Consider the following 26,196-nt stretch of genomic DNA (forward strand, 5'->3'; position numbering starts at 1 on the left):
GCTTCTTGCCCAAGAGTGAGCCTCCAACAAATACTGAGAAAAAAAGCAGAAAACCACCTCCATTTTATGGTTCGAACAAGCAAGGCAGATCTAAAACACCCTTAGATTTCTTCATAACTCCTAAACATCCATTAAAAATCTTCTCACTTGAGAAAACAGGGAGAAAAACCATTTAGCAAATACTCTTTCGAAGTTACTTCCAAGAAGTTTTGTCACTGAACTGTAAATTATTTTATTACAGTTACTCAACTTTTTCTATACAGGGGCAAAAAGCTCTAAATAATCTGGACTTCCTTCTCTCATTAATTATGGAAATAGCAGTCAGAGAGGTGCTTTTTCGCTGTCAAAAATGGAAGTTTTTTTAAAAGAAAGGAAGCAATGGCTCATGGCAGTCACCAGAGAGGAAAGCCGTAAGAGGAAACGAAGAATCTGACTGACAGCGTCAGAAGCACAATTGGGAGTATTTACATATAAGAAACCACTGTGGCTCTCAAGTTATGTGGAATGATTTGCTCTCATTAGGTCAGCAGAACGTCCTCAGGTTAAACCATGTACCTCACAGATGTCCTTGAGATGCTTGATATAGACTCGTTCTGTTTTCATAATTTCCTGTATAACGTTGGTTCTCATCTGATCCCTGTTTTCAGCTATTTTCTGGCGATGCTTGCTAATATCTGAATCTTGTTCTTCATCCTGGATATTACTACAATTTTCTGGCACTTCTTCCTGATTAACTCGCAGCTGCAGCCAGAACAAACAAAGCAATTAGAGTGAAGCAGAAAGTTCTACAATATGTGGTAAAACTGTTACAAACTTCTTATACTAAAGAGAAGAATGGATACAGACATGCTCTCATCTTATAGAGGGGGCTTCACAACAGGATTTATCTCATTGTACTCACTGCATATTCAAATAGTGTTGAAATTTCTGACTGGTCAAATACATGACTTTCTACTTATAGTATTTGAGAGAGTCTACACTGTGCTGTCTATGTACTTTTCAGAGTTCGGCTTATTTCTGACCCTTACTAATAGTTAATGTGTTTAGCCAAGTTAGCATAGGGGTAAAAATTACAAAAGTAGACACTCAACCACTTTTGAATAGTTTCCCTGTGCCCCATCTGTATGATGAAGATAGCAGCACCTCCTTTTCTGACTTCCATCTGACTGCCCAGGTTGTCTACAGATTAGGAAGGGGAAAGGGAGGAACCACCTGATGCTGCACTTTGTGTACTTCATGCAGTGTGGCCCACATTTCACTACAGGTTCTCAAAAGGCAGTTCAAATTATTTTCTAAAACATACTTCACTTTTTTACCATCTGAGAGTTATACTGTCATTAATCTGGTTGAGTTCTGACTGTGGAGTTCAGACTGTGAACCAGATTTCTACACAATGTCCTTGATAATAAATTAAGTCCTGTTCCTGCAGCATAGCTCTCCCCTATCTTTATGAGAACTGTTGTGTCCTCTCTGTATACACTGATGACTTTCTGGTTGAGCTTCATGCTCTTGTAATCTATGTTTAAGAAATTCCTTTGGTTACAAAGGGACCAACTGAAGAAGACAGAGTAAAAGTTGTCAGAGGAGCTAAGGGATCTTAGGGTGAGATTCTCTACTGCTTTTTTCCTTATGAACTTCTTAGGGGTTACACCACTGATGTTCAGCTACAAACATGCTGAGGATCAGGTATGAAATGTAATGCCATGAATGTTGCACTCTGCTAAGAATCTTGCAATGGTGCAAAAGCAAGAAGCAAAATAGTTACTCACCCTGACAAAGCTAGCTGGAAACCAGGCCTCCTTGTCCTCATTTCTTCCCCACCACCAGTCTTTGTTGGAAGCTTCTAGAACTCTAATGACATCTCCAGCTTTGAAGCCCAGCTCTTGATCATCCATAGTGACATGGTCCCAGAGAGCCTCTGCATAGACGACGGTGCCATCGCTTATCAGCTAAGATAGGAAGAAAATGAGATTGTGAAAGACAGAAGATACACTATGAAGTGTTTATAAACTACAAAGACATCAATATAGGTCACTAGATTGCCTACTATTACTTGTGTTACAGGATCAAACTAAAATTTCAGATTTTCAGAAATCTATGCATATTCTCTTTTGTGAAAACAATTAGAATCCTGCTTCAGAGCAGTTGCATAGGGTAACAGGTACAGTCTATGATGGTTTAAAACCAAGAGAGAAAATTAAATCCTGTCAATTAAATCCTGTCCAATCAAACTGTCCCCTTTGCCCACTCCCTTCCTGTAGTGGAGGAAATGCTAGGAGAGATGATAGAAGGTATCACAATTTACTGAAAAACTGCAATAACCACAATAATGCTAGTAAAAGAGTGTATAAAACAAAGTTCTACCCACAAAAAGGTATTCACCACTTAGCAAACAAAAATGCCTCCCAAAGAAACTAGCTACAGCCACTGAATTTTTTATGACTACAAAATCTCAGACTGTGGAAAACATCCCTCCGCATCCCCCATCCCTGTCCCTGCCCTCCCTGTGCCATCATTCCAGCAACGCAAAGCCCCGGACATTACCTCATTAATTGCTAGCTGTTCCCCTCCGGGCTGCAGGTACCTGGGAGCAGCTTGGCAGAGCTCCTCGTAGCTGTAATCTTCCTCACTGCCATTGTCATCCACTAAAGCTGAAGATTCAGTCCCACCATCTGCAGCAACTAAAACAAAAGTGCAACAGCTGTTTGTTCCATCATTTTTATGATTCAAAGAAAGACAACAATGCAAGAGGAATTGCTGAGAAATTACCTTTGTTGTCATGAATAAAACAGTAACAGCAGGAGTGGAAGGTAGCAGAGCTCTCAGGAAAACCACCTTTCCGTCATTAAATATGTTTTACTCATTTTTAGAATTTCTCATTTAGAAGCTGATAAAACTTTTGTACACAAAAAAACCAGAACTACAACAATTCCTTACTTATTTTTTACCAGAAGAAACCTTAAATTACCTGTATCAGAAGGAAAGCCCCGATGCCATTTTCCAGGCAGTAGATGTGAGAGCCCCAGCAGCCCCCAGCAGTCAGTGGGGACACTGTCACCCCCAGGCCAGATGCCCTTTCACTGTCTAACCCCATACAGGGACATAAGGACCAATGGTTCCGTGCCCACCCACGCATGAGAGGGGTGGGCAGCCCACGTGCAGCCCCAGCTCTGCGCTGGCTGCTGCCACCTCTCCCATGCACGGGGAAGGCTCCGGCAGCAGCAAGGCTCAAGGGGACACAGAGCCCAGACTGGGCATGGTAGAATGGCCCTATGAAAAACCTGTTCTAATTGTCCCAAAGCACAACAATTTCTTGGTTTGACAATTGTATATTTTCTGACCAAAGAAGCAGCTTGTATAGAAAGAGAGGTCAGGACAAAATGGGCTTCATCTTATTACACAGCCACATAAGCCAGGAAAAATGTTGTTACTGTGTAAAACTATAAAACCTATTTGGGGTACACCAGTGGGTGACAGATCCTTTTGGTGATCACCTCCACACTGGCAGAGGAAGAGAACTGGGCGCTAACCTCAGGAACAAGTCTGACTGACTGACTGACACCCTCACTGCTCAATGCTGGACCCTGTCCAAGTGGGTTTGCCTCTGAAAGCCACCTGTAATGTTCAAACCACCCGGGATCATGAAGCATTCATGACCAGTGGCCCCGTGCTTGAGTGCACTCTCTGGTCCTTGTTGATTTATTCCTAAAGATTTGTTCTTATGGCAAGCCCAAGCTGTGAACTAGAGTCTGAAGATCATAACGCTCAAAAACACATTAAAAAGTCAAATTCAGAATAGGTTGCTAGCACTGAACTTCTTTGCTAAAGGTTAGTGTGTCCCAGGTAAGTTGCCACACAGTCAACAGAGCAAGTCTTTCTCCTGAGTGCTGGGGAAGGGACATTTAAGCAGAATTATTGAACCTGCCAATTCCAACAAGCAGCAGGATCCTGACACTGCCTCTTGCTGCCTCTTGTCTGCTCTGCTTCAGACCTGGGCATTGCCTGTCTGCTGAGCTTTGGGCTCTGGATAGGTAGAGTCACAAGAAGACAACTCCTGGCTTTATTCCAGGCACTCTGCTGCCATCTGCTATTTACCTTATAGGGAGAAATACTGCAACCCCCCTCCTCAGGGCAGGCATACCATCACTAGCATCTTCACTCATCTGAGCATTAATTTGCCAGAGAGATCAAAGCAGATCACCACACAGATTCACTAAAAAACTTGCAAGATTTTTCTTTCCATTAAAAATGGGAAAATATGGCATAGTCTTGATACAACAGAACATGGCTATTTAGCCATTCTGTTCTACTCCCTAGTATTTAAAATAGACATTCACCTTAACAGTATAATCTGCCTAAGCAGGAAGGATACAGAACCCCTATTTTAAAAAATCAAGACCTTTTTTTCCCTACAAACTCATTAATCTGAGCACTGATAAACTTTTAAAATACATCTTCTGAAACTTACTGAAAATGCTTTATTAAAAAAATATTTCATTAAATCAATTTTTATCTTATAAAGCAACATCCAAAAAAATTAATCCCAGTTATCCTTTACATATTTCCACTGCACTATCCATACTGCCTGTGGGGTTGTTCCAGTAATAATGGCACATCAAAATAACCTAATTCATTTGACTCCAGACAAAAAAGAACTACAATTTTGGGACAGAAATCTGTTTGTTACTCTGTACCAAATCAACAAGCTTACATTGACTTTGTTGGGTAGAATCAAGTGAAATCTTGCATTCTGCATCTTTTCCTCTATTGTATACAGAAATACCAGAGGGAGGGGTGTGCTTTCATGATTGCACCAACGGGATGCAAAAAACTTAAGACAGCCTGGGATTGATGCCGATCTCCTAGCAGCTTTTCACCAGTACTGCAGGTTCCCATGGATGATGACAGAGTGTCATTGGTCAGGCCCCCTGACTGCCACTGTTTCCAGTTCGATCAAAAAACATCATGAAAAAAGCAAGAGCGAGCATGTTCTACTCACACGTACCCATCTGAAGGCTCTCCAGACTCCAAAAACGTGCCATTGCCCCCCTGGCTACCATGCTGCTGTCAGGCCTCTAACAGGTGATGATGCTCAGTCCTACAGGGCTGGTGGAGGATCACAAGAGGCTCTGAGCTGCCCACAGCTCAGAGGAACAGGCTGTCGGCTGCCTTCAGCTCCCGGCAGTGCCTCCGAGGGCGAGCCCGGCTGGGAACTGCCAGCAGCGCACTCAGCCGCTCAGCCTGGCTGCCGCGAGCTGCTGGCTCTCTGACATCATGGGGTGCCCTTAGGGAGGAAGTTCCAGAAAAGAAACAAAAACCTGGCTGCCTGGCCCTGGCCGCGCTGCGCCTGCAGCCGTCCAGACCGCTCCCGCAGAGCCTGAACATCGCAAACACAGCAAGCTAGGGAGTGCATTTGTTTTTCATTAAAGCAGCTAAACGTGATTTCAATCTATATTCAAATGACTGCAATCCAGAGGGAGAGATGATGCGGCTGGGAGTTGGGAGTTCCTTGTATTACAACACTGTTCAGAGTATCGGTCTATCTTTGTCATACTATACCAGCTAAAATTCCAGAAGAAGTAAACAATTAAGGTATTTTTTGCACAATTTCTCTTGCTTCACAGGCAAACTCTGAATCATTTTTTAGGGCACAAGCAGCACAAGTGTTAAGGCTACAGCAAACCGCTCCCAGGAAAACAGGGAGCCAGGAGACATTTTCTCACTGAAACTACGAAATTAATTCAGCTGCTGTATGAAATAGGGAATGAAGCAGGAAAGCACTCAAACCATCCATCTTTCTCTGGGTCTGACCCAGCCAGAGCACAACTTCATTCATTCACCATGGGCTAGCATTCACCCTTACATTTGCGTCCTTCCGCAGAGAAGCTGGATCAGGCCATGCACTGGAAGCAAGGGTAGGAGCTGCTCCCATCAAGAGAGTGCAAAGCCTGCTGCAACCTATGTCTGTACACAGCCCCAAAAACTTATTGGCTTCTTCTTTACATGAAAACTGTTGCTCAGCTGAGCCTGTCCTGTAACTGGGGACTGCCTCCTCCAGGGATGTGTTCACAAAACCCTGGAGGCATTTCTGCATACAGCAACTTCTCAACACCCACTAAAATCACATGGTTTTTCCAGCGTTGCCTCGGACATAGAAGGAAAGGCCAAACATCACCCTGAAATATTAATGCTGTCTTCCTGCAAAAATCCTATTTGTGCTGCACTCCACAGGAGACTGACAGAAATCATCTTCTGAATCTCTCAAACGTCCCTATTATTTCTTGCTGCAAGGACTCTAGTTGGATAGCACAATAAAAACAAGCTACTACATAAGATTTTCATACAAAACATTTTTCTTGGCATAAACCATTAAAAAAAAGCAAGCTGGCAAACAAAAGTGACACTGATGACACTGAAGTCCTGATGATCCTGGGACTTCCAAGTGAAAATGTCACACTTTTAATCAGCCAGATCACAAGATCTTTGCCATGTCAAACCCCTGCCCATTGGGGAAAAACAGTTCAACTGCCAAAGGAAAACCAGATCAAACCCTATACAGCTCTTTTACAAGACACTTTAATAAAACAACCTCTGAAAAACAACTTGAAACTCTTTCAGTCTGATTTTTGCAGAAAGGAACAGACTCTGTGCTTTTGCCTAATGACTAACCTAATGCCACTGTGGGATGCTGCTTGGATGGAGGGGGGATCTGCCCTCCCTCCTTTGCATAGGCACATCTGGCAAACTGAATCACCACAAAAGTGCTCATTTAGGGTGAGGTGGTGGTGGCTTCATTTCCTTGTAGATCAGCCAGGGACAAGAGGAGGCACAGGCTGTCCTTTGTAGTGGCAGTCCACTGTGACCCTGCCCAAATGCATGCTGAGCTGGCTTAGCCACTGTGCAGGGCACTCTGAAAATGCTGTGGCTAGCACTTACTAAAATACTAAAAGCTAGTTTATCCAGCTCAAGAAAATTCAGTTCTAGAAACACCCTGGTATCACAGAACCCTTCATCCTGAGGCAGACCACAGGTCACCCCCAACCATTTCTCTGACAGCAGCCAGTTGTAGATGCCCATGGAGGAACATAAAAATAGATGAGGCGTGTGATAGCATTTTTCTGATGTACTTTTCTAAATTCCAGTTATCTTCCAGATCAGACAAATCCCTCCTGGGGCAGAAATTATATCTTTGTGTTTAATGAACTGGATTTTTCAAATCGCTTTCTGATTTTTTTAAACTGTTGGGATGCGAAATACAATGTGTAGCAATTAGTTTTATAGTTTAATTTTACAGACTGTGAAAACTATCTTTTATTTTGAGCTTGTTCTCTGGTGATTTCATTTGGTGCCCTTTACTTCTTAAATTATTGGAAACAATAACTATTATCTGTTCATTTTTCCTATGCCAAACAGACTTTTATTCTCCTATTGTCCTTTTTATCATGTTCCAGCACCCAAGCCACATTAATCACTCCTCCCAGAGACACACACTGAGTCAATTTTCTTGTCCTTCTGCTTTTCTCTGTACCATCCCCTGTAAAAAATGCCTTTTGGGATGGAAAGGAACGGGGAGATGGCCCCCCCACACACCAGTGGCACAATTGGGCCTTCTGTTTTGTCCTCTATTCATTTCCTACAAACTCCTGCCCTTTTATTTACTGTTTTGACTGTTACTATGCACTGCATTGACTCTGTAAATGTCTGTTAAGATTGCAAGATCTTTTACTAAATGGCAATATCCAGCTCAAAGTCCATCTTTCTGTAAGCACATCAGGCTCTTTTCCTCCTCCACATGCGTTACCTTGGCTTTACCAACACCTGATGCCAGTGCAGTGCCTCATGTCTCACTTTTACTACCGTGAATAATTCAGCACACCAGCAAGAATTACCATTTCATTTTATACTTCCCTTCCCACATCATTCAGGCAGACACTGAACATCTGATTCCACTCATGAGCTCTCTCCTTAAGAAAACCAACCACTCTCCTGAGTCATTCCTGAGCTGTGCTCCACACATGCCAAATTCTAGTCCCACATAAAAATACGCAAAAAAAGATGGGTTCGTTTTTCAGATGTTTATAAAAATCGCTCTGCAGTGACAAATAGACAACCTGTTTAATGTAATTTAAAACTTGTAACCTTCGAGCACAAGAGTAGCAATTTAAGTCTCAAGGGCAGTTTCCCCTGGGCTGTCTGATTCTTACTCTCTTTCCTACAGATGACGATTTGTTGTGTTATAACACCTGTTTTTCTAAAAATTTACATCTCCACTTTTATCTGCCACTGCTATAAGAAGACAGCATGTAATGTAGTAGGCTTTAGCAAGTAACTAAAATAAGATACCACTGGTTTTCAGTGCTTGGGTTTAGAATTACTTTCTATAATAAAGGGCTTTTGTGCTATCAAATTTCACTGTGCATGAGCAAACAAAAAACTCTCACATGTTCAAAGACAAGGAAGTGCCTTGTGATTTAAGAGAAAAAAGAAAAGAGATCGGAATTTGTGACACTAGTCACTTTAGTATTTTCTTCTGGAGCTACCAAACAGATCTTTGCAACTGCTTTCAAACTGTGAAGTCCATGATATTCCTCACTTGCCTTCAGAGTTTTGATTTCAGACACATTTCCTGCTCCACTTCTATGTTTGTTGTAAGGTCTCATAAAAGTCACATCTAACATAATCAAGGTTGCTTTGGCTTCATTGTTCTGAAAACTGGCAGAAATCTTGGTTTGTGTATTTGTCATCCTGATGCTTAAGCTTAGGAGACCACTTATTCAAAACCTAAATACCTGGAGAGATACTGCTCTCAGGCAGTTGTCTAGGTAACTAATGCTATTTCATGTGGTTTCCAAATATCAACTGGAAAGGATAACTAAAAATAAAAAAAATAATTCCTGCTCTGTGATAATCAAAGAGCCTTTTTTTTCCACAAACTACATTATGGAAGACCTGTTATCCTGTGAGTGGTCCTTCTGGAATCAGGGACTGAGACATCACATAATCTCAGCAAGAGTCACAGCATTTGATATCAAATTTACCTCAGTGCCTTATCTGGATCATTAAGTGTACTAAAGAAGTATACAGCACAACATACTCCAGACACAGGTTTTAAAGTAGTTCCCAATATTTTACTACAATACAAATTAAAATAAAAATACAAATGGAGTATATATAATTGCCCTGGTTAGAGAGAAGAAAGGGTGGAGCTTTTAGTGCTGTTTATTCCATACCACCCACATCATCACTGCGGGCATGGTTTTGGCAGGAGCCACCGGGCACTGGAAACCAAAGTTTGCCATCTTGCTGGATCTCTCCAGGGAGAAGGTATTGGGATCAGCCAAGTGGACCCAGCCCCTCTCTGCCACTGTCAGTCCCTTTCCCATCCCTTCAGGTGACAGCTTTAAGACGAAATGCTGAAGGACAGCGAGGATGAGTCTGAGACACTACTCCAAAGGAACAAAAAGCAACAGAGAGAGGCAGCAGCACAGAGCCAAGCTCAGCTGAGCTACTCAGAGCCCAAACTCCAGAAGAGCCCAACCGGAGCAGCACCGGTGCCAGAGGCAGCTGTGTGGGATTGAGCCAACCTGGGTGGAGCAGCATCAGTGCCAGAGGCAGCTGTGCAGAACAGAACCAGCAAAGTAGATCCGTCTGAGGCACCGGTGTGCACAACACAATGATTGCGCTTCCAAGGGGTTTGCTTGCCCTGGTCCTTCATTGTTTTCTGACTGGGATGAGGGAGAACATCAAGTAGTGGAAGCTCTCCTTTACATACTGCCTTTGTGTCCCAAATACCATGTGGCCTAGATGCAGGAACAGTAATTATATTGTCTTCAGGAAGACCTGGGGGTTTTTTTCACAGTGGTAAAATGCTTTTTTTTGTGGGTAGGGCACCTTCTTGCATACTTTTTGCTGTTAACACTGCTGTTGCATTGCAATTTTAGTAAATTGTTATCTTGTAATTTCTCCTTTTTGTCCCTCCATTACTGAAAGGGGCAGGGGGAAAGGGAGTGGCTTATTTGGAGTTTAGTTCCCTATATCAGCTGTCTAAACCAGCACAACAATGTATCTCAGAATCACAGAATATTCTGAGTTGGAAGGGACCTGCTAAGATCATCAAGTCCAACCCTTAAGTGAATGGCCCATATAGGGATCAAACCCACAGCCTAAGCATTATCAAGACCATGCTCTAACCAACTGAGCTCATCTCAGTGGATAAGTCCCTCTTATTGCCATAGTTAGAAATTCTCAAGTCTGCTTCTTGAAGAGCACCTCCTGAAAAAAACTGTCACGTTCTATTCAAAACAGGAGAATTCAGTTTTAACATGTTCTCACATAAACTAATTTGTAGTTAAAGCATTTTTGGTAGAATTTGGACATCACTGCAGCTAAAACTTAGCTAAGAACCATAGAAGCCAAGTATGGATTTGTAAACATACATGTAATTTTAATAAACATTGAAAATGCTATTTGTTAAGTTTCCTACTTCAGTCATAGGAAGCCTTGATCCAGAAGGTTCAGGGTGAAGGTTCCCAACAGTTCACTATTAACAGTGAAAGATACAAAGTGAGAATTTTGCTTTTATTTCCTAATCTTGCCAGTGTCTGAAGGAACACAAATGGTGTTAAACCAGGTTCTTCTGGACCCACCTGTGAAGAAATGTTCCACTACATCTAGACTAGTTAATAGACTATTTCTATTGACTCCAAATAGCATTGCATGCTAAGAGTAAACAATTACAGCAAAATTACACAGGACACATCAGCGAACCTGTTAAAGTGCAGTGCTTCCAAAAAGGCAATTTTTACCAAGAACTTGTCCCTCACGTACCAGAGTTCTGGTTGGACTACACTCACCAGCAAGCCACTGAATTATTTAAGGCTTGCCTATCTAAGTAAAGCTGAATGCATGGCAAGCAAAATTAAAAATACATGTGTGGTTCAGGTACAAACTCAAGCATATTAGAACTTACTTCCTTCATAATCTATTGACTTTAGGCAAGTATATGACTAAGAGAGTGGACAATACAGGCGTGTAAGTGGTACGGAACAATAAACCATAGTTATGTCAGAGAGTAGATGTGAAAAAAAGTTTTACATGAGAACAGCAGCTACTAGTAAGAAACTCACAAAACAAAGCAACTTAGCTGGGCATTACTTTGCCCAGTTGGTTTGCACCCTTTTGTCCTCCATATTATATTCTAATTCTTGCTTAGCCTGGAGTGTGGCTTTCTGATATACTAAGTTAAAAATACTCATCTTACCATTAGATGTTCTCATCTGCCGCCTCCGTCCCACCCGGTCCAGACCGATGGGGGTACTTTGTGAGAAGGTGAGTGGCCGGAACCTGGCTGAAACAGCCTTGTACGGGGGCACCTTGTGTGCTGGAACAGGTGGCCGTGCCACAGGCTACCAAGGAAACAGGAAAATCCAGTATTAGTAAAGCTACAGGCAAGACCAACTGAGCAAAGCTCAGGTATGAAGTAAGGTTTCTCCAGATAGTCCAGGTAATTACACGGGCAGTAAAATCCCCTATGTTGAAGTGACATTGCTTAAACACTGCATACCATGTCCACCAGCATCAGAGAACAAGTTTTATTACATTACAGTTCTTTGTTACATTAAAAACTCCTTGGCCTTCTGTTGTGGTCAGACATGCTCTGTCATTTTCAGCTTGTAATACTCTTTTTTGAAGACAATCAAGAAGGCAGGAGCACCTCTCCTATGAAGACTGGGCCGAGAGAGCTGGGATTGTTCAGCCTGGAGAGGGAGGGATACCTCACTATGGCCTTTCAGTACCCAAGGGGGCCTACAAGAAAGCTGGAGGGGGGCTTTATAGAATGGCATGTTGTGATAGGACAATGGGAAATAGCTTTCAACTGAAAGAAGGCCAATTTACATTAATGAAAAGACTTTCTACGGTGAGGATGGTAAAACACTAGAACAGGTTTTCCGCAGAGGTGGTGGATTTCTGCTTGCATCAGTTAAATGTAGTAAAATAAACAAGACAATAATAATTGTGTAAATGATGCTCTGTTTTGAGTTCCCAGGAGTCTCATAAGAAAGAGGTAATACTAAGTTTATTGCAACATTATCTCAAAGCCATTTTCTTTGGATAAATCATCCATTTGTTAAATTATGATTGGAAAACCTACCCCTGTTTTATTTGCAAATTGAGTCTGATTTTACATTGTCCCTGAACAACGCCACATAAGCCAGGCTGAATGATCTTGCATATGCATTCAACATTAAACAGCCAGGCTTCAGCAGATGAACTTCAGAGAAACTCATCTTTAGATCTTCTCCTATTGTTCAGTTGTTACTTACTGTTCTTCTATCAAGTAATCTGAAACATTAGAGATGGCTTTTAATGAAATATCTCTTGACACTCTGTTACAAAACCCATGACAGTATTGTTTGAAAATGTTTTCTCACACCTAAGCTGTCAGACCAAAACAAAATACAGCAAAGAGGAATTAGCTTTGTACTTTTCAAATATTCCCAAGGGTTTTCAAAGCTTTAAAGAAAAAAAAATCACCCGTGTGAAGAGCAGTCTTTGACAAGCCCACATAAAACACTTCCAGCACATATATGCCTGCTTAATGAGTCCTTTTTCAAATCCCAGCTAAAAGTTTACTTTTTATCGTGACTGCCAAAAGCCTCAATGTGTATGCAATATGATTCATCTACAACCTCATCTTTAAACCTCATTTCCTAAGTGCCTTATCAGTATACCAGGATCCTTCACCACAAAAAGTCTGATTTGTTGTATCAAATAGCTAATAAAGGTGATGGCAATTACTGTATGGAAATAACTGGCTGAGTAAAAAAAACAAGTTATTTATTTCTGGGCAACTAAAGTTTTCTTATAAGGCTTCAGTCCAAATCCTTTCCCCAGACAGACATGGATGTGTGGCAGGCCTGGGAAGTTGGCCTGGGTGTGCCATAATTTGATTTAATAATGTTAGGAATGCTTCATCGTTTTGGTCTTCACCACAGTGATCCAGCAATGTGCTAACTTAACCCCAACCAAGCTCTTATGGCAGCACTGGAGCATGGAAAGAGTCAACTCAAATAGCTGCCTTGATGCATGTTCCTTCACTATTAATGTGAACAAGGTTTGAAAAGAGATCAATTTTATTTTAGCACTAAATGAAGGGCATGGAGAGTGTTTAATCCCTTACACAGTACAGCAAGTTGCCAGTACTTACTATTCTTTAAAATCCATCTACTATTCTTGAGTAAGATGGCCTAGAATTTGTAACAATGATTTTCTTCTTTTTTTTTTCCTTCCAAGTTAAGAGATAGAATTAATTTTAAAATAATCTTAGTTACATATGATTTGAAACAAAGGCCTTTGCCTAGGTAAAAGGTTCATTGGCTTCAGCTGGGGTTTTGCATCAAGATGCATTTTTTTCATCAGGGACTTATAAAAAGGAAGTATGTCATACACAATAACAGTGTTCATATTACAAAATGTTTTTCACAGGAAACTGAAAATCCTGCCATTGTTTCAGCACTTTACTATCACTAAACTTCCCAGCAGATGAAGTGGCTTGAGAAAGACTAACAGGACTCAAATTTCATTAATAACCACCAGAATCAAATTTTTTGAGGATGTGAATATTAATTCTTTTTTTCTGTTGCTTTATCAGCTTGACAATTGCTTTAGGCAGAAGTCCTCCAGCTTGCAGAGAAAGTAGAAAATACCTGATGAGTGCAGTCTTACAAAAGCCTGTGAGCCTGAAGCTCTGCAACCAAATGCAAGATGGGACCACAACCACCAACACAACAGTAAGTTCCTCTACACATTGTACTTGTTCAGCACTTGTTCAGCACTACCTCCAGGGAGAAAGGAGCAATTTTTATCTTTCAGAAGTTTTAAATTTCTCACTCTTTTACTTAAGCCAACAGAGATGGCAAATATAGGTACTACTCAAGTACACACTGCTTACTTATAGGTTTCCTTTGTTTCATCTGATCAATTTAGTAGTACATGGACAGACATATTCATATGTCAGTTTTCTTAAATTCTTAATTTCATTAATTTATCAATTTATTACCAACTTTCTCAAGCACTGTCTTAATTAGTTTTAAGTATCTTTGCTATGCCAAAACCAAGATTTTGAACATCACTTTTAAAGCCACAGTTTTTGAACAGGCTTGCTTTTGGATAATTTGAAATGCCCAGTAAATAATGTGCTATCATTCTGTTTGGTTGTACTATTCTGTTCCTCAGGCCCTCTGTAAGGAGACTAAACACAGATCTGTCTTACACACAAATAAGCCCTTATAGACCAACATAAGACATAATGACCATGCCAAGAAAGAAATCAGATTAATTTACAATACAGAAAAGATTATCCCAAAGTCAGTATCAGGTTTGTTCCATGCTGTATTTTTAGCAAGAAGACAAAGTAATTAGTGACCAAGAAAGCAGTATTCTAAGTACACGATGTCAGCTTGACAAAAGGGAAGGAAGAGAAGGAAGCATCCACTCTATTTTCTAGGCTGAAGATAGAGACAAGGAAGTGAAAGGGTCTTTTGCAGTTTGCAGAGCACATCTGTTTATCTTACTTGTGTCAGCAGATTTTCTCTCTCTTCTACTTGATCGTCTCCATAGAAATTGACCCCACCTATTACGGAGATGGGTCTTCTTTTTCTCCCTCTGTGGTAGCCTACAGTACTGCTTTGGCTCACAGACCCAACGGATGCCAGTCCTGGCTGATTTTCTCCATCTGTGCAGTCTATCTCCTGAGACTCCACTGCAACTGCATCTTCTGGTATAGAGAAACTTCGGATCGACATTTGGCCATAGTCTGAGAGAGGTCTGGGCCGGGATCTTTTTCCAGAGCCCCATTTCCTGGGTGTGACCTTTTGTGAGTCTGCCTTTTCTTCATCCTGGGATGTGGACTTCTTCCAGTGGTCATCAGAAACAACCTTTTTAAATGTGAACAAGTCAAATAAGCCACAGAATTTTCTGACAGTTAATGATTTCTAAGTTTGTCATATGGCAGATCAACTTAACATGTCTAAAACACAAGGAGTTACCATAAATACAACAAATGCAAATGAGGAAGAGATAACTTCTTCAATTCCTCGAGAGATATCATTTCAGGAAGAGATAACTTTGCAAAGCAGAAACATCATGATGCTTGTAGTGAGTAAGGTAAAGACCCAACAATCAGTACCTCTTTGGCCAACCAGACTAGTAACACTAAAAACTCACCTATTACCTCAGCAGTACAGATAGATCCTATCACAAACACTGAACTCATGGAATAGTATCTCAGAAAGATAGCTCTGTGCTCACAGGACTTTCTTCTATGCACAAATTGGATATTACAGGTAACACCAGTAAAAATAACTCAACTGTGTTTTTGGACTTTTTACCAAGGCTTGTAGCAACAGGACAATGGACAACAATTTTAAACTGAAAGAAGGTGGATTTAGATTACATATTATTAAGACATTCTTGACCATGAGGGTGGTGAGGCACCAGAACAGATTGCCCAGGGAAGCTGTGCATGCTTCAACCCTGGTATTGTCCAATGCCAGGCTGGATGGGGCTCTGGGCAACCTGGTCTAGTGAAAATGTCCCTGTTCATGGTAGGTGAACTAGATGATCATTAAGGTCTCTTCCAAGCCAACCCATTCTATGATATTTCTCTGTTTCACCTCTGTTCAGTGATGAAAACAAACAGCAAGGCTGCATTTTGACCGCTTGCAGATCCATGTAACTGTAAGCTGATACCAGACTGGGCAGTCACATTTCCTCCTACCACTCACTCCCACAATGCCACTTGGTCAGATCTAGAGATTCTGCAGCCAGGAGTGATTTGGTGAGCGAGCTCATCCAGTTTGAAAGGGAGAAGCTCACTTCCCATATGCTCTGGGAGGTTCAAGTCATGCAGATTATATCAGAGATATATTATAGCGCACAGAAAAACATGATGGGCTTAGATAGGAAGCTTGGAAAATGAGTATGTTTTTCCTATTTAACAGCACACCTGGCTCACAGAGGTTAATGCCTTCAAGTACTACAACTGTAGTGGCATTACAAGTTTGGAAATAAAAGAATCTCAACTGAAATACTTGGTAGAGGGAACATTTTTAAGCATTTCAATGCATTTGAAGTAATACTGTTGTAATTTTTTCTAGCAAAACCCTTGCAATTTTTCAGAAAAAAATCTGCACACAAAAGTTTATGTTCACTTTTCCCTGAAATTTCTGATTTCTTGGTGTTTCTTGGCTTTTCCCAGTTCCTTCATAAAAATATTAAAAAAAGAGAGAAAGCTAGTAAGTAGTCCAAAAAAGAAAAGCATCATTTTGTCTCTCTCTAACTATATTTTGTTCATCTGTTCCAGACCAGATGAAGGCATTCGAGATATTGCATAACCAAAGCAAACATGCAGCCCAGAAGCAGCCTTTTGCAATGATGTCTGTGACAGAGGATTTATCTTCTGTCAACCTTCTTGCCCACCTGTTATTTTCAGCCAGGCCACTACAAATCAATGAGTCTTTTTTAAGCCTCATGATACAGTGGGCAGATGCTGGTTTTTGTTTGAAAGAAAGATTAATTCCATGGTATGAAAGCACTTCAGTCAGTAAGCAAAGTTACTAAACAGTCAATATTTTAACATGATTACTGCAATTATGAAAAAACATTGACATCACACATTGCTCTACATTCAATTATTTCACTTACAGCATGAAATTTATTCTAAATAGAGCACTTAAAAAAAAAAATTGGTTTCTATACATTACACCTGTGATGCAAGCAAGAACTTCAGGTTCTCTACAGATCTGTGTTCAGGACCAGTTTTAACAGTACATTTAATTAAGCAGAAAGTCACTGCCTGGCTGGTGCATTAACAGAGCTTCAGCAAACCTGTCCCTTAAGCATAGCCCCTCCAAGTCTGAGCAGCAAAGTCACAAGTTAAATAATATTCTTACCTCAGAATCAGACACAGGTAAAGGGTCTCCACATATGCAGTGACTGAGAAAGGAGCTCATGAGAGTCATTTTATGTTTTTGTTTTGTAAAGTCTCATAAGAGCTACAAATAGGAGCACACTCTCTGCATAACCAGTCAGGCAAAGTTCATACCATGATCCTGTACTTTTAGACTGAGGGAAGGACACGTCACACGTCATCTCATAATCTGCTGCTTACACCCTTATCTTGAGCAATAATATTTGCAGAGGACTGCTTGCATTCTGCAGGACTCCACCTTCAGTAGTGATCCAAATGACAATCACATTAATCTCTGCTGTCCAACAAACAATGCTGAAGGATATGCGTTTTTAGACTTAGATCTATAAACTGCACTGAATTAATACTAAAAGAGAAAATATAATCCTGTCACTGCAAAAAACAGGGGAAACCAGACTGATAATCTCACATTCCTCTAAGTGGCCTGCCCAAGCAGGACCTGATCAAGTGACCACTTACTAGCAGGAATAAAAATATCCAGTACACAACTCATAGGCTCCAGTACTGCAGTCACTTAAGCATAAGTGTGATTCTTGACATCAAGGAAAAAATTCTGAGGAAACAATTGTACTCTACCTGTGACTGGCTTTATACTGGTGCACCACTGCTGACCTCAAATTACCTTCTCCTAATGAATCTTTTGTAAGTGAAAGCAGGTTGATGTTGTGCAATTATTACTGAGAATATCTACAGATGTCTAGAGATCTACACGGCACTTTACACAGGATGAAAATCAAAATCTCTTGCACTGGCTCATGCATTTAAGTGCTGGTCAAAATTTTCAAGGTATTTTGAGATTTCTGAGAAGTTAAAGTCTAAGATTAATCCACATTGGATTTTCTGAAATTCATAGCTGCTAGTCTAGCAACAGCACAGGATCACCAATACCAGCATCCAATATTATTAATCTTGCCTTTTAGGCTGTATCCTCAGTTAGGTTTCTTCTGAGACTGCAAATGAAAACAGCTCTGCTGATTTGCGCTGAAGCAAATGAATTCATTGTATCTGGATAATGATATTCCTACAACTAGATAAATCATTGTATTTCAACTGCTTTCCTTATTCCTGACAGCAGTGTATCTACAAATATAACCATTTAAAATGAACATTTACTTCAATCCAGGTTACAGTTATATTTGCTATTGTTCCCTTTTAATATGTCACTCTTAGCTGCAGATTCCAGCATTTAAATTTCAATTCTGCAATGGAACTATCTGTACATTAACTAGGTAATACAGCTGTCATCATAGCCAGGAGAAATCTAGGATGAAATTTTGTTGCCTGAACATAAGCACCCAGGGCCATTTCAAATGTCCAAAGGAATCTAAGATATCTCCACATGCCATGCATCATGCAAATATGACACAGGACCTATGAGAGGCTTGGGCCATCCAGAAACAGCCCCTGGGGACAAAGGGAAGCCTGTCAGGACATCTCCAGCAGTGCAGGGTCTTTTATGTTCCAGGAATCAAGTTGAGCCCCTAAACAAGAGCATCAGCCAAGCCTACTGAGCGACCAGCCAGGCAGCACTACAGGCAGGAACCAGGTGTCAAGCTGGATTGCTGGATTGCAGGTAGGTTTAGATGGAACTACAACCATGTTCCCCAGTGCTGTGAACAACCCTGCTTGGTCCCCACCTCCTGCTCCAGAAATGTGCAGTTTCACCACGGGGTGTTTTCCAGATGTGTGCAGCTGTCCTTGATAGCTGCCCCTCACTTCACTTGACGGCTATTTTTAGTTGGGCTCAACTCCAGGTGCCACATTCAGGTGTGCTGTTTATGCTGTGCCCCCTGACCACACCCAACAGGCTACAGTGGGAGCTCTCCCAGGCTGCTCCCAGATAAACAAAGACACCACAGAGTCTATGCCCAGCCAGACCAAACCCCTCCCATGCCTGGGCCCAGACTAATTTCCCAATCCAGGTACAGGAACTTCAAGGACTCTATCATGATCTCACTCAGCTCAACTTGGCACAGGTACAACCCTGTTCCATTTACTGGCACATGACTGCTATTGGCGTTCTCTGTATTCATTAATAACCAAGGTAAGCAACATCAGCATTAAGTGTTTAATCACTGAAATCTTAGCTTAGTCTTTAGAGCCCGGTTCTCCAACTATTACTCAGACCACTGTGTACTTTTGATAAATTCAGCAATCAGAACTGATTTCAGAGGAAGTGCTCCCCAAGGAGCACAAGATCTGAATTGCACAGTACTGATAAAGTGTTGCTTATGTGGATGCAACTTTTATCAGTGATATGACAAAGAAATTGCCAGTACCTGAAATTGCATGGCAGGACTTTTGCTGGTGCAGTTACACCAATCATGAATAACCCTTCATCCTCTGTACCTGACCCCATTCTCTGCTGTAGAGAAAGCCCAAACTACAAGTCTGACCAAACAGATCCTGCTGCTAGTCAGCTTCCTGCTGTTGGGACACTTTTGAGGGCTGACACCAAGAAAGCAAAGGAGAAACAAGCTGAGTGGTTTCTTTTTGTCAATGTGTTTAGCCAATAAACTTCCTAATTAAAATCCCCACTTCAAAAGCTCTTGATGACTGTGTACATTGCTGAGGCTCCCCGACCACTAATCTGCACTTCAACCCCTACTGTTACCTATCTGGATTTTAGAATTTTTATCTTTTAGTTCAGAATGCAATAAGGTTCATAACATGCACATACAGACAAGTACAAAGGTATAAAGGGACACTTCCCTCCTGAAAGGTTTTCTCTACCTGATAATCTGCTGTAAAGTCACAAGTAGGTGCCTCTTGGACAAAGACCCCCAGCATTCCTCTTCCCCAGGGAAAAGAGCAAAAGAGCATCTTGACTACACTTCTGCTACTTTTTTTTTTTTTTTTTTTTTCAGGAGGAGGGTTTTTTGCTTTCCTTAGCTACACAATAAGTTGCAATACTTCTTGTTCTATTATCTCTGTATGTTTGAGCTGCCTGGCTGAAATGTAATTTTGCAAACTAGTACTGCCTTTTTCTAACCCAGAGAAAACAGATAATCAAAATCTAATAATGTCTTTACAAAAATGTACATTAATTTCCAAATGCAAATTATTGAAAAGTGTGACTGAGAATAAATTACAAGGAAAACCTGAGTAGGTTGAGAAGTTTCAGAACACTATCACTACATCTTCTCAGCGAAAACTTTTGATGGGTAATCAGTCATGTTCTTCTGTAAATGACAAGGCTTGAGACTATCAGAATACTTGTGTTAGGTCATGTAAGTATCTTTGTATTTTGATCAAGAATATACATTTCTGCATATATTTAGGGGTGTATATAAAAATGTACAAATTTCTTACAGTAGCTATGACAGCTATATAACATATTATAATTGGTGACAATTAAACAGCTATTATTTCTGTATAAGACAGTAACTACCAAATCTTAGGAACTCAACAGTAATATTAGAAGTGGCTTTTCAGTTTATACAAGCCACGAAACATAAAAAGGGCCAAGGGACTGTGACCTAGTAGCTATAAATTATTTTACCACCTTGACCTAACAGTGTAAAAGTCTGGACATGTCTCCACCTAGGTACATGATAAAAAGCAACCACTGCACTTTTTCTTGTTGATAAATAGCAGTTGGGAGAGCATTAGTTGAAGTTCATTTATCACTAATACTAAATGAGGTTAAAAGCTTGTTTTATGTTTGTTTCATGGACATAAGTCAATACTTTGGTTTTTCGCAAACTGTTGCAACAGATACAGAGATTATGAAACTCTGCATAAATAAAGCTTCCCAGAGAAAATTTATTTATTGCTTTCTTTCTAGATTTTATAAAAAGATTCTGAAATGTTAAGAGAGCCCAGTGATCCCCTATTGATCCAACAGTGACAATTTCCAACAGTGATACCACAGCAATAGCTACCATGGAAATGATTGCTTTTTCTGCAGAAGAAAGCACAATTTCAGTAATTGCATCTTCAATCACAAACAACAGGAATTATTAAACCAGTCCAATTCAAGAAAACTTCCATCTATTCTTTTGTAGTTAAATGCAAATTGCACTATATTCTTTTCCTTTACATCCCTCTGCCTCTAACGTCTTTTCTTTTTAATTAGCCTTTGAGAAGACCCCACATAAATGCATTATTTATCCCTAGAATACCAAGGGCAATTCGACCAGTGGTCTGCAAGACAGCAAAATACAATCTTTGAAACAACTGCAAAAAAAACCTGCTTAAATTACACTTATATACACAAGCAAAGAAGAAGCAATCAATGCAATACAACCATGGCCAACATTTACATAAGTTTTAGCAGCTTTGAGGATAGCCACCCTTTTCTTTTCTCCTTCCACCCCCCAAAAAAAATTGTGTGGAGCCACATTTGAAAAATTTGCAAAGCGCTGCTTCTGAGGGGAACTCCCTAAAGGAATACCACTGCACTACACCAGTATAAGCTCACAGAATAGATGCAGGAAATACTATGCATTTTAGTAAAGAAAAAAATATATTACTGTGCCTGTGACATAGCAAAAGCAACCCCCATTAGCAACACAAACTGCTGTGGTGAAACACTAATTTTAGCAGTTTTAAAAATGAGGAAAAAAATTTATACAATTTTCCACTTGGGATCTGTGGACACCACAGCAATTGTGGTGTTCTAACAAATACACATATAAAACCACATTAAGAGATCAGGCTATACAGATACAAAGAAAATTTATTAGGAAAAAAAAATATTTATTTTAGAAAATCTATTTTCTAAGGCCTTTTAATGCAGGTTTGCTTCATTTAACCTGATCCTTGAAAGCCTGCTTATCACAACAACGATAAAGCATAAAGCTTTCCCTCTCAGCAATATGTCTCACCAAGATTACCGAGTTCACTTGGTAATATCCACATTTCACAGATAAGGAATAGATACAAAGCACTTAAGTCATGTAGAAGCATGGGGCAGGACTGGAAATGACAAGCGGATCTCATGATTCTCCAATCTGTTCCTCAGCCTCAAGGACTTCCTTCATCCTCTCCTCTAATTCATTTCCAAATCCAAATCAGCTAACATATTTCCGAATGGCAGAGGGGAGGAGTTTGCAGGGAAATGTATTTCCTGTGCAGAAATAATCTTATCACATATATAAAAATGAAAATGTGCTAAAACCAGAAAACTCTTTCCTCTAGTTTTCTGGTGACTCGATATTTGGGGATGGCTGGATAATGCTCTTATACTGTCCCTTCTTTCCTTCAGTATCTGACCTGGAACTGCAAGCGTGTAGTGTATAGTAAAAGGGTAGTCATATTGTCTGCTTCTTTTAGATGTATAGATATTAATAAATCCTAAATAAATCCCTAAGTATTTTCTGAATTGACTCAGAATGCCCCAGAACAAGTAACAGGTCTAGGAAAAAAAAAAAATCCTTTATTTGGCAAAATGAGGGACCTTTTTTTCTTCTTTCAGGCTATCTTTGTAATACCCACTGGCAAATCTCAAAAGCCAGATGATAACCACAGGTTGGAAGTGGAACTTCATGTTAACAAAGCAAAACATAAAAAGCCATAAGCCTCTGCCTCGCTTCACAGTCTCCAAAATGAGGTCATCTGGTTCCTCACTCTCTCCACCCTTCCAGAGCAAAGCCGCCTCGCTCCTGCCCAAGCCCAAGCCCTGCCCTCAGCAAGTCCCAGCAGCAGCCACAAACCCCAGCCTGCGAGGGGTGGAGCTGCCTTGACCAACTATTACTTCGTAGAGAATGGAGTGGGGGCAAGGCTGCTGGGCTTGCTTTCCCCCAGCACTCGGCTGGTCTCCCAAGCCTGCCACAGCATCCTGGCACCACAAGCAACACGGCAGCCTCCACATGTCAGAAAGGGAAAATGCAGGTGGCTCAGGGGAAACTCTGCAGCTGCCTCTGCTCACTTTGTATATCTCAACCACCTAGCATTGAGATGGATTCTCAGTGCCACAAACTCAACACTGCACTGGATTTAAGAAACCAAATCACATGGCCAGAGGTGCTGTTCCTCTTTCTGGGGTACTGTTTATTACTCCTGATCCCAGGGTGAGCAACACCTGGGTATTACTGACGTGCCACTGGACAGCTACAGCAGAGGCAAATATGAGATGCTCTGGAAAGGCAGAGGTGCACAAATGCAATACAGAAAGGGTGCAGCTTGCCCCAGGCTAACTGCAATGGCGTCCATCTGAGCTCTCCCTGTCATCACCCAAAACTTTCTGAAGGGATGACAGCAACTTCTATATTATCCTACAGTTTTCAGGAATGGCCAATTTTATTAAGAACTGCAGAGTTACTTGGCCTAAAATTCAACCCAATCCAGAATTCAGATACTGTCACAACTGCCTTGTTTTTCTTCTTCCTAGTAGCAGATACAGCAACAAATAATTGTGGGCTGCACCTAATAGATGACAGCTCTGCTGCTGAGAGTTGAAAAAAGTTTTTACGGTGATAGGAAGATATTCCTGTCATTTGAGGGCTCCCTGCTGCCTTATTGCAGCAATGGATTCTGCAATCTAGGTTTTTAGCAATGAGCAGCGGTTTCTTGTCTAGCTCTGGGCAAATGCATCTGGAAGTCATTCACTGAGTGACTGTGGGGACATTGTGTGAATTCATCCTGACTTGTGCAGAGCAGCTCAGAGTTTAGAGCAAATCCAGTGTTGTTTGGTCTGACTGAAACTTCAGTTTTCTGTAAGATGCTGTTCAGAGCCTGTGTCAGGGTTCTGCTGCTCTGTCCCCAGGCCCTGTAGTCAGCAAGACCAGAGTGCCACTGGAGTGGTGAGTCCTCACTCCAAATCACAAGCCCCTTAGGAGTAAACCCAGTTTAAGAAATTCCCCCCACTAGTTCACCTAATTATCCTTCACAGTTTATCATATTTACAGTTATACATGTTAGGCTGATTAAGCTACACTCTAAATTACATGTGGATGAACCAGAGGTGAATAAATCCAAAAGGAAGAGTTCAGAGAGCTGAAAACAGCTAGCCCCCAGCAGGCGTGTTCATGCCCAGCCCTACAGCACTCAGGAACTCAAGGCAGGTACTACAGGATGATCACCCTCAGATCCTGGCTGCTGCTTGCTTCTTGTAGAGACTGAACACTACCTCATTCAGCTACCACCCTTTGGTCCTTCACTGTAAGGACACTTTTTGAAGCTAGAAATAGTGAGGACAAACAGTGAGGACATATCTGAGTCCTCTGTATCCCACCCCCAAGGGTCTTCTTCCTCTTCATCTTTATAAGCTGTCCTCAAAGTTAAGCCCTGTGTGCTCAATATTCAGAGCCCAGAGACCTCCCCAGGACAAACCAGCTCAACTCAGCCAACAGCTGAGCACTGGGCACTTTATGATGTGGACTAGCTGGGACCAGTGACTTTTGTATGGCATGAACATAAATGAGCTGACAGACAGGTCTTAGAACATTTAAAATATTGTCTGCAAATAAACTGTGACTCAACCATAATTACAGCAGAGTTACCTCTTCACTGTAATTTATCATGCACTTATGGTCATGCAGATAAGGCACTCAAGTAATAAAAAGTCTTGTGTACTGTGAAGCCAGATGCCAGCAAGGCAACCTAAATACCAGATGATCTAAAAGTTTGTGAAAGACTAGGTGAAATGTCAAGTAACTCGATTTTTACTTTTTTGTAACAAATTCAGAACAGTGTTTTGTTCAGGCAGCCTTAGTGGCTGACACATGCCAATCCGAAACAGACTAAGTTTTTATTATTCCAGTGACATGGGGCACTTCCTTCATGAAAGCAAAGAATATGTGAAACATGCCAAACAAGTACAAGCTTGTACTTAATCATCTCTTCATGCTATTTAAAATCAACATATTGAATATAAATGACAGTAGCATGAAGCAGACAGTGGCAAAGCATGGGATGTCACAGGTGAGCTTTGGTGACTCACACCCTCTGTAGCTTCAGAAGTGCTGAGGCACAGATCCAGGCTGCACTTAATTAGCTCTTCCCTGGGAAGCAACGTCTGTCAGGACCAAAAACCAAGAAATGTCCCCTGCTCCAGTCCAAATCTTGCATTTTGGTGAAACCAACAAAGTGAAGTGACAGGATCTCAAGAGTTAATCACGTAAGGAAAAAAAAAAACAAACACCAAAAAAAAACCCCAAAACATCAATTCTGATGAACAAATAGATGTCCTTGCAAGAATACTGTAAAATCAGCTTTACAGTGGTGGGAAAACACAAGGTAGAACTATTTAGTTTCCATATTTGGGAAAATATAGAGATGGTTCAAATTCCACAGATTTCATTTGCTGACTAATATACTAGATGAGTGAGTAAGGAAATAAACTACACTTGCTTCAAGCTACAGCAGCCAGTCCTAAAAAGAAAACTTATTTGAGCCTGACTGGTTAGGATCTTCTAAGCTTTGTACCAAAATATGTCTTCAAGCTTTAGTGGCTGTACTAGAATACATACCAGCTTATACATGAAATCTGGATAGAAAGGCAGATCCATGAAATATGGAAACAGTGCAGAGTTGTCCATCAACACAGTGTGTTTAAGGTTCAGACAAGATTTTGAAAATGTGTGATGTCCATGGCTCCACACTACATCTCAAATGATTGTTGGGAGTGAACTAAGCACTCATCCATCACAGAACAACTTGCTGGGCAGGTACAGTTCTGTAATGTGGAGGTGTAAGGTAAAAATGAATTCTAGTCAAAAGTTCAAACCCCAGTGACCTCATTGTGTGACTATGTGGGATTCATAAAAGTGCCTACAGGCTGAATAAACTTCAATTAAAAAATAACCTGGGATAAGTATCTTGGGTGCCAAGCTAGCTCCATGCTGAGGAAAGCATGCTGTAAAGCAGGAAATTAAATCCTCCAAAGAAACAGTAGGAAGAAACCATACCACTCTACCTGTTTTGCAGTCACTTTGAGTGCCACAGCTTTAGGGTTGTGTATGAGATGGAAAAGGCATGGAATAAAGAAATAACAGACTTTATACCCCTTGTATAGTAAGATAAAAGCAGACCCTGTCCTGCACAGCTCCTGCTTCCAACCCACAGCTACCACCTCCAAAAATTTTGGTTTTTTCCATCAGAAAAGAGGTCTGCCTGGATGCAGCTATGCCACAGCTGTTTTTACGAAGCACAGGGGCTCCAGGCAGGGCTCGCAGCAGAGCGAGGGCTTACAGCCAAGGGGCCTGTTCCCTGGCCACCACTTCCTCCATCTTTTGCCAGGATCCATCCCATATTGTCTGCCT

General features: G+C 41.0%; 1 protein-coding gene across 5 annotated transcripts in view; it reads right to left on the bottom strand.

Annotated features, from left to right (window-relative positions):
• The window catches only part of SPATA13 (spermatogenesis associated 13), a 171,376-nt gene that overhangs the window by 16,919 nt on the left and 128,261 nt on the right, over positions 1-26,196 (bottom strand). For 2 of the 5 annotated variants that reach the window (XM_053934543.1, XM_053934542.1), the window contains exons 6-10: positions 14,574-14,936; positions 11,261-11,405; positions 2,545-2,681; positions 1,770-1,949; positions 556-741 (exon numbers count right to left, since the gene is read on the bottom strand). In XM_053934543.1, the coding sequence (XP_053790518.1) occupies positions 556-741; positions 1,770-1,949; positions 2,545-2,681; positions 11,261-11,405; positions 14,574-14,936 (1,011 nt within the window). Of the gene's footprint in view, positions 1-555; positions 742-1,769; positions 1,950-2,544; positions 2,682-5,005; positions 5,062-11,260; positions 11,406-14,573; positions 14,937-16,952; positions 17,034-26,196 lie in introns of those variants that run through there. The other 3 variants (XM_053934545.1, XM_053934544.1, XM_053934546.1) reach the window with 3 other exon arrangements.

The sequence above is a fragment of the Vidua chalybeata genome, chromosome 2 (genome assembly GCF_026979565.1).
Source record: "Vidua chalybeata isolate OUT-0048 chromosome 2, bVidCha1 merged haplotype, whole genome shotgun sequence".
NCBI lineage: Eukaryota > Metazoa > Chordata > Aves > Passeriformes > Viduidae > Vidua > Vidua chalybeata.